General features: G+C 45.0%; 1 protein-coding gene across 1 annotated transcript; it reads right to left on the bottom strand.

The window, feature by feature from the left end:
* Window positions 1-3347: 3347 nt before the first annotated feature.
* LOC139733452 (craniofacial development protein 2-like) lies at window positions 3348-3875 on the bottom strand. The gene has a single exon (XM_071644268.1). It carries the CDS (start codon window positions 3873-3875, stop codon window positions 3348-3350), a length of 528 nt encoding a protein of 175 aa, XP_071500369.1.
* Between the last annotated feature and the right edge of the window lie 5130 nt (window positions 3876-9005).

Here is a 9005-nt window from a genome sequence, read left to right as displayed (position 1 = left end):
ATTCCCCCCGTGAAGTACGTCACTTGGACTACATCTCACAGTTCACTACTGACATACGCCATGTTAGTGGTCACAACAACACTGTAGCCGACGCACTTTCACGCATACACGTCGACGCACTTCATACATCCTCCGTCGTCAATCTGCGGCAGCTCGCCAACGATCAGGAAGACGACGACGAGTGGACGACAACTCAACAGTTACCATCCCTTTCATTCAGGCGTCTCCCCCTGCCTGATGGTACTGGTGAGATTTGGTGCGACGTCTCAACTGGCATCCAACGTCCTTATGTTCCCATGTCACACAGAAGGACAGTTTTTCACACACTACACGACATCTCCCATCCTGGAATTCGTGCTACACAGAAGCTCATCTCATCACGCTTCGTATGGCCTAACATGCAACGAGATGTACGCCAGTGGGCCAGGTCATGTGTGGCTTGTCAAAAAGCCAAGGTACATCGCCACGTCAAGGCTCCACTGGGCACTTACACCACTCCAGATGCTCGATTCCAACATGTCCACATCGACATCGTGGGACCCCTCCCCCCATCGTGTGGATATCAATACCTCCTCACATGTGTAGACCGGTACAGTAGATGGGCAGATGCTATACCAATCCGCGACATCACAGCAGAGACCGTCGCCAAAGCCTTCATACATCACTGGGTAGCCAGGCACGGTGTACCATCTACTGTAACTACAGACCGAGGTCGCCAGTTTGAGTCGTCACTCTTCAACGAGCTCACAAACACACTGGGCACGACTCACATTCACACCACAGCATACCACCCAGCTGCTAACGGTCTTGTCGAGCGTTTTCATCGACAGCTCAAGTCCTCGCTGAAAGCCCACGACCACAGCGACAAGTGGTATGAACTCCTCCCCATCATTCTGCTTGGTATACGGTCTACCATAAAGGAGGATATTGGATGTACCCCCGCTGAGATGTTATATGGCACGACTCTAGTCCTACCTGGTCAGATGGTCATCCCAGCCACCACCACCACACTAGCTGATCCTGCCAACTATGTCCATCGTTTACGTGAGTACATGTCCACTCTACATCCAGCCCACTCACGCAAACAGAACACCACATCTCACATCCCTACACATCTGCACAACTCCACGCATGTTTTTGTCAGACGGGACGGTGTACATCGACCCTTACAGACGCCATACACTGGACCATACAAAGTGCTGCGTCGATCTCCCAAGCACTTCACACTGGAGAGCAACGGTAAGAGGGAGACCGTCACTATCGACCGCCTAAAGGCCGCCTTCTTAGAAGCCGCACCGGTCCAGCAACCTCCACCCGTCCCCGCCAGAACTCCGGCGACCACACCGAGCGCCCCGCTCACTACACCACAGCCCCAGCAGCAGCGGCAGCCTACGCCAACACAGCCAACGCAACCGCAGCAGCCGACACGGACGACTCGCACCGGTAGGCAAGTACGTTGGCCTGCACGTTACGTTCAATACATGTATTTTGATACCTGAACTTTTCAACCACTACTTTGTTTACCTTTCATTCATATCGATCGCCTGTTTTTAGTCTTCACTTCATTGACCTTCTACTAGCGATCTGGAAGGGGGCTAAATGTAGCGGTTTTCTACTATGTATCATATTGTCTGGCATTCTGGCTGTTGTAAATTACGCTGTCTGGCGACCCCAGTATTTTGTCAACATCCACGCGAACTTTCTTTGTGCGCCGACACATGACAGGTGCGCACTACATTCTTCGCTTTTGTCATCGTGCCGAGGTACGCGTATTCCACATTCCAACAGTACTCGGATTTTCATAAACACACCCCTTGTTTTGCTGTCACGGAAACAACCTACCAATTAGTGGCGAGCTGTACACCTTCACCAGCCAATTACCACTGTCAAAGCTCCCGTCCGTGACACGTTTTCTCCGATCACGCTGTTTCATTTTTCACGCTTCCTCACTTCACGATTAGCTTTCATCCTGAGAGCACGTTCTAATCGTTGGAGTCATTCACGTCCGCATATCACGTCCGTATATTACTTTCCACGTCTTTTCCTGCGATACCTCGCGCCGTAGACTGTCATTTCTTACGGATTATTACATTTCATACGGAATATTACATTTCATACGGAATATTATCCTCGGATTTTATACCTCGCGATATTCGCTCCTTTTTGTACCGCGACTCGCCCTTTCTTCATGCTCTACACTCCAACCTGGGGATTTTCTACGTAGCTGCATTCAACGCGATTCGCGTCCTTACATCGCTGCATCGGTCCTGCTAGCGTGCTGTCGGTGGTGTGCAGACTCTATCAGGGACCTCGCAGTTCTTCGACCCAGCGCTCCAGCGGTGGACTCTACCCTCGCTTGTGCTAGCCGCGGCACCCGGAGGCTACTCCACGCTGTCGCTGGATCATTTGTACATATTTATATGGGACACTGTCGTCTTCGGACACCCAAAGTGCATTCGGAGTTAGTCCATATCATTTCATATTCGTTCGGGAAGTGCAATACCCATTACAAGGACACTGTTCACCTCTACTGGTGCCCTGGTGTTTTCTACAGTCCATACACTACTGTACTGTCATACGGCCGGCTACCATTCCTGTTGGTGGTACCTTACTTCAGCCCAGTCGTCCTGTTTGCCATTCGGTGAGTTTGAATAGTTAGGTATTTCATTCTAGGCCCGTACCATAATACCTACAGTTTAAATGGGACAAACAGTAGCTATAAGCAAGACATTATTATTACAAGCATATCAATCGATTATAGAATAATGTGAGCGCATGTGTGTGTGTGTCTGTGAGTGCATCTATTATTATTATTATTATTATTATTTATATTTATTTAAGAAAATCTTATATATTTTATAATAACTTTGAATTAAGGACGAAGTTTGGCATGCAGTGATGATATGCCAGTTTACCCCAACATCCTCCAAAAGTTCAAAATTTGAGCTAATTTCTGCAAAAACTTTAAATGCTAATTAATGGAACTCGTAAGGTCACATCTATTATGGTGGGCTAAGTGCGTGCTAAAGCTTTGATAATCAAAATTGTATTCTTAACTGTAAAATTTGACTGACAATACATTTTAACTCCTCGCACAGTAGAGCTGCGTGAAGCACATGTTTGAGCAATGTAGATCTTGGGCGCGCATTGCGTAAAATTAGCCAGATGATTGGCTCATAGATACTGCGCCGGGCGTGTCCTGTCTTTCTTCATTAATATTCATTATTCATAGATGACTGTCCTAGGATAGGCTTAGGACAGGCTTACAGAATACCGATTTTGCCTGTCCTAAGGGTATCCTATTTTCTGTCCTACGCGCGCTCCTAGGATCGAAATAAGGATCGCGCTTACAGAATACCACCCCAGGTGTTGTAGTCAGCTCCCACTCTAGCATTAAAATCTCCTAGAAGATAAAGTCCTTCAGTGCTGGGGATCCTGGATATCATCTCATCCAATTCTTCATAGAACTGGTCTTTAGTCGCTGAGGTGGAGCAGAGTGTCGGTGCATAAATGCTGAAGATGTTGATGAAGCCCACTGTTGTAGACAAACGCAGAGTGAGTATTCTCTCTGTCCCGCCAGTTGGTGGTTCAATGGTGAAAACCAGAGAGTTCTTCACTGCCAAGCCCACCCCGTGCTGTCTTGGGTCGTCCTGTGACAGACCCTTCCAAAAGAAGGTGTAATTGGCTTCCTTGATAGAACCACTGTCTGCCAGACGGGTCTCCTGTAGACAGGCAATGTCAGCATTTAGTCTTGATAGTTCCTTGTCGATAACCGCAATCTTTCGGGCATCATTAATCTGTTCGATGTCGTTATTAAAACCAGGGCACATGGTTCGAACGTTCCAGGCTGCTAGCCGAAGAGTTGGAGTCTTCATTTTCACTTCTTAACTTCTCCTTCTTACATTGTGTCGACGTCTTGAGACGTCGCTGGAGTGTCTTCTCCAGAGTGCTACGAGCCTGGGCTGATGTGAAATGGAGAACTTGTGCTGCCCATACGTCAAGTTCCCCCTCTCGGCGTTGCTGATGTAGTCCAAAGGAAAGGATGAACCAATACAATTTGGCACTAGCACAGCTGCAGGAGTTGCCGGAAGGTAACACAATACGTTGCTCGACCGCCTTAGGGACTCCACTCCGGATTTCTGTAGGGTTTACTCCTTAGCCTTTTCTTCTCCCGAAGATAACCACAAGGCAGTGGGACCACGTGGCAGCTTGTACTAGGTTACGTGGTACTAGTAGCAGGGTTGATTATTCCTGACCTGACCTATACTAAACACTACTCTCTGCTGGCCTACAAGCAGAACCCCATCTCTAGCACACACGATGTCCTAAGAACTGCTCGCAACAAGGTTCAACAGACTGCGCGCCGTTGTGCTAATGACTACTGGTTGAACCTTTCCCGCAGGATTCAGACAGCTGCAGTCAGCGGAAATACCAGGGACATGTACGACAGCATTAAAGCTGCAATCGGTCCCACCGCCATCAAGACTGCACCATTGAGGACAAAGACTGGAGAAGCCATCACAGACCAATGTAAGCAGCTTGAACGCTGGGTAGAACATTACCTGGAACTTTATGCAGCCCAAAATAAGGTAACAGATGCTACCTTGGACACCTTACCTAGCCTTTCAATCATGGAGGAGCTGGATGCCCTGCCTACAAAAGAAGAACTCAGCAAAGCCATTGACCGTCTATCCTGCGGGAAGGCTCCTGGAAATGATGGTATCCCACCAGAAGTTCTAAAGAGCGGCAAACCCGTACTACTGCAACACCTCCATGAGCTCTTGTGTCTTTGCTGGGAAAAAGGCCACGTATCCCAAGATATGCGTGATGCCAGTATCGTCACTGTCTACAAGAACAGGGGAGACCACAGCAACTGCAACAACTATAGAGGCATCTCTCTCCTAAGTTTTGTGGGAAAAGTCTTCGCACGTGTCGTTCTGACACGCCTGCAGAGTCTTGCCTCCCGGGTGTATCCAGAGTCACAGTGCGGCTTCAGGGCAGGCCGATCTACAGTAGACATGATCTTCTCACTACGCCAGCTACAGGAGAAGTGCCGTGAGCAGCAAAAGCCGCTGTACATTGCCTTCATAGACCTGACGAAAGCCTTTGACCTGGTCAGCCGAAGTGGACTCTTTAGTCTCCTGCAGAAGATTGGATGCCCCCCCCCCCCCCCCCGAGACTGCTCGAAATTATCATTTCCTTTCACGAGAACATGCGAAGTAGAGTCTGCTACAACGGGAGAACTTCTGATGCCTTCCCTGTGAACAGCGGTGTGAAGCAAGGCTGTGTCCTCGCATCGACACTTTTCGGAATCTTCTTCTCCATGCTCCTTCAGTACGCCTTTGTTGACTGCACAGAGGGAATCTACATCCGTACCAGAGCGGATGGGTAGCTATTCAACATCGCCCGACTGCATGCCAGAACCAAAGTTAGAGAGGTTCTTATCCAAGAAATGCTGTTCGCTGACGACGCTGCTCTGGTATCGCACACAGAAGCGGGATTGCAGAGGCTTGTTGATTGTCTGTCCCATGCCTGTAACGAATTTGGACTAACCATCAGCCTGAAAAAGACTAAGATCTTGACCCAAGGCACTGACTCTCCTCCAGACATCTCCATTAATGTCACACACCTGGAAGAAGTGGACTCTTTCACCTACCTTGGTTCAGCAATCTCCAGTTCCCTCTCCCTTGACAATGAGATAAGCAATAGGATAGGGAAAGCTACTGCAGTCATGGCCAAACTGAACAGGCGCGTATGGAACAACAGTCAGCTGACCAAGAACACCAAGCTCTGCGTTTACCAAGCTTGCGTCCTCAGCACCCTGCTATACGGCTCTGAGTCCTGGGCAACATATGCTGGCCAGGAGAAGAGGCTCAACACCTTTCACCTCCGTTGCCTCAGACGACTCCTGCACATAAAATGGCAGGATAGGGTGACAAATGCAGAGGTCCTCCAGCGTGCCGGCAATCTCAGCATGTTTTCACTCCTCAGCCAGAGACGCCTGAAGTGCTTTGGTCATGTGCGTCGAATGGAACCAGGTCGCATCCCGAAGGACATGCTGTATGGAGAGCTAAGCGAGGGGTCTCGTCCCATGAGAAGGCCGCATCTTCGCTTCAAAGATATGTGCAAACGTGACATGAAGACGATGGACATCAACAGCAACACATGGGAAGGTGTAGCTGAAGATCGTCCGCTATGGAGAGGCACCGTCAGGGAGGGCGTTCAGAGAGCTGAAGCTGTAAGGCACGTACAGCAGACCGACAGGAGAGCTAAGAGAAAGGCACGGGCAGTCTTAGTATTGGCCCCAACAGACTTCATCTGCTGCAAGTGCTCTAAGGATTGCCACTCAAGAGTGGGGCTTTACAGCCACCCAAGGCAGTGCAAACTTCTTGCCTTGCTAGTGCTACGCCATCGTTTCTCGAGACGAATGGATGCCAACCATGCCAGTGTTGTCAATACGAGCATACATAATTATGCACCATATGCATACAGATGTATGTGTTAACGTGTACGGTACTTTAGTGCTTTTGCATTTTTCGCAGCTGAACACTAAGATTCAGAGCGTTATGTAACAGCAACAGTGTGGAGCTCTATGTTTTGTATAAGTGTAATTTAAGATCTGCTGTTGCCTGTGAATTTGGTCAGGGTACTTGGCTCCGTTCATGCTATCGATTTTATGCGGTGTAGTTTAATGTCATTACGGATTAAAACAGCTCTCTTTGTAACCAATTATTTTCAGAATGTTGAGCTGTTTCGGATGTAAATTAATGTATTCTCCATTTGTTTTTAAACATTGCTCTGGTTTCCCTTACGGGATTCTTATCATTGATTTGTTTTTTTGGTGGTGAGCCAATCCCTAAGTATTTGTCGTCCCCTCGTCTCTTTGTTGGTTGCTGATATTGTTTTTTTTTTCTCTCGTTCGAAATACGCTCGTTACTAGCATATGATTACGTCCATGTAATTCAACAATCATACGTCATATGGTAATTTCTGTGAAATTCCACACAAATTTATAACACATGAGGGATCTCGTGAGACAAACTTGTTTATCAGCATGTACCCTGTTAAGTCCGACATAGTTTGGATTTTTTACATTTGTTGTTGTTATTATTTCGGAAGCCCACAGAGTCCTTCGATGTATCTTTGTCCACTCGTTGTATGTGTTCCATGTTTGTCTTCTTCAACGTTACTGTGTTTTCTTGTCTCCCTTCTCTTAAAAATTCCGTTTTCCGTTCTACTCCGCAGCGTTACTCTGCTAGTTCTGATTCTGACGCCATTCATGTTCGTCAATTATTACCGTATTCTGCCACATTCCGTTGGCTGGTCTTGTTATCTTGTGTATTGATTCATGCTATTCTAGTTTTATACGCAAAGCTGATTCTCATTGATACACATACACCCCATATTTCCAATGGCTGAGAACATGAAAGCGCCGTTTCATTCCGTTTCAAATGATGACTTCTTTGAACTATTTTGACATATATCAGAAACTGATACATTGAATGGGACAGATAGTGCACGAATTACCCCATTTGATAGTCTTGTTGTTGATAATTTGAATTCATCCACAAATGAATTGCCTCATGATTTCAGTCCTGACTTAACTCAGAATGTTTTGTGTAATTATATCACTGTGAACCATTGTAAAGACATGTGTAATAATTTTCCTAAAGATACCTTTTCTTTGTTGCATCTGAACATAAGGAGCATAAACAAATATTTTGAGGACTTTAAATTTCTGCTGGAATCTGATACAAATCAACCATTTTCAGTTATGGGATTATGTGAAACCTGGTTAACTTCTAATTCAGGAAATTCTTTTGCAATAGATGGGTATAACATGTTTTTCAATAACAGGCCAGATGATAGGAGTGTTGGAGGTGTTGCGTTGTATGTATCACGCACTTTTGAATGTACTGTTCTTGATGATATTTCTAGAATGGATAGTTTTGTTGAATCTCTTTTTCTTGAAATTTGTATTCCAGGAAATAGAAATATCGTGGTCGGCATATTGTACAGACCACCAAATTCAAGCTTCAAAGATTTTTGTATCTATCTTTCAGACTTGACACAATCCCCGGTTTTTCAAAATAAGGACTGTTTTTTAATTGGTGACTTTAATATTGATCTGTTTAAATTGGACAATGATAATATCTCAAGCGAGTTTCTTCAAACATGTTTGTCTTCTTCCTTTCTTCCGCTTATTTCAAAACCCACACGTGTTACAGATCACTCTGCTACCCTTATTGACAACTTCTTTTGTAATGTTTTACCCGTCCCAGATTCTTTTATAATTCTGTCAGATATGACTGATCATTTTCCAATTATGACTCATTTTCCTCTTAAGACAATAGCTAATATTGTCAAACCTTCTGTATTTCCCTTATTTAGTCGCAGAGTGTCGCCTGAAAAGCTTGCTAGTCTGGACGCGGCCCTGGATAATACTGACTGGTCGAGAGTTTTAGAAAGTAATGATATTAATTTGTCTTTTAACAATTTCACGGAAAATTTTTAATCGCCATTTGGATGAAATAATTCCAAAACAAAAGAATAAATCAGATTATAAAAAGACACCCGGAATACCGTGGATCTCAAAATCAATTCTCCGTTCTATTAACAGGAAAAATCGATTATACTATAAATACAAATTGGAAATGAATGAATTATCTAAGAATAAATATACATTTTATAAAAACACTTTACCAATGATTCTACGATCTGGAAAGAGAAGATATTATTCAAAGTTATTATTGAAATATAAGTATGATATAAAAAGTACTTGGAAGGTTTTAAAACAGGCCATGAATGTTGCAAGTAAAAATTCAGATATTGATAACATTAAGATGAATGATGAAATAATTAATGATTCTGTTCACATTGCAAATGCTTTTAATTCCTTCTTTTTCAGAAATTGGTGAAACAATTGCTCAAAATATTCCTGCTGCTCACACTCAGAATCATTTCACTGAATTCTTAGGTCAGTTTAATCCTAACTCTATATTTTT

The sequence above is a fragment of the Diadema antillarum genome, unplaced genomic scaffold (genome assembly GCF_040938485.1).
Source record: "Diadema antillarum isolate AM-2024a unplaced genomic scaffold, OU_Dant_1.0 seq00000476_RagTag, whole genome shotgun sequence".
Taxonomy (NCBI): domain Eukaryota; kingdom Metazoa; phylum Echinodermata; class Echinoidea; order Diadematoida; family Diadematidae; genus Diadema; species Diadema antillarum.
The sequence above is the reverse complement of the archived record's forward strand: the minus strand, read 5'-3'. Positions and strand labels throughout refer to the sequence as shown.

What these genes read in the sequence shown, in the direction of transcription:
- LOC139733452 (XM_071644268.1), bottom strand. Translation starts at nt 3,875, where the DNA reads ATGAAGACTCCAACTCTTCGGCTAGCAGCCTGGAACGTTCGAACCATG.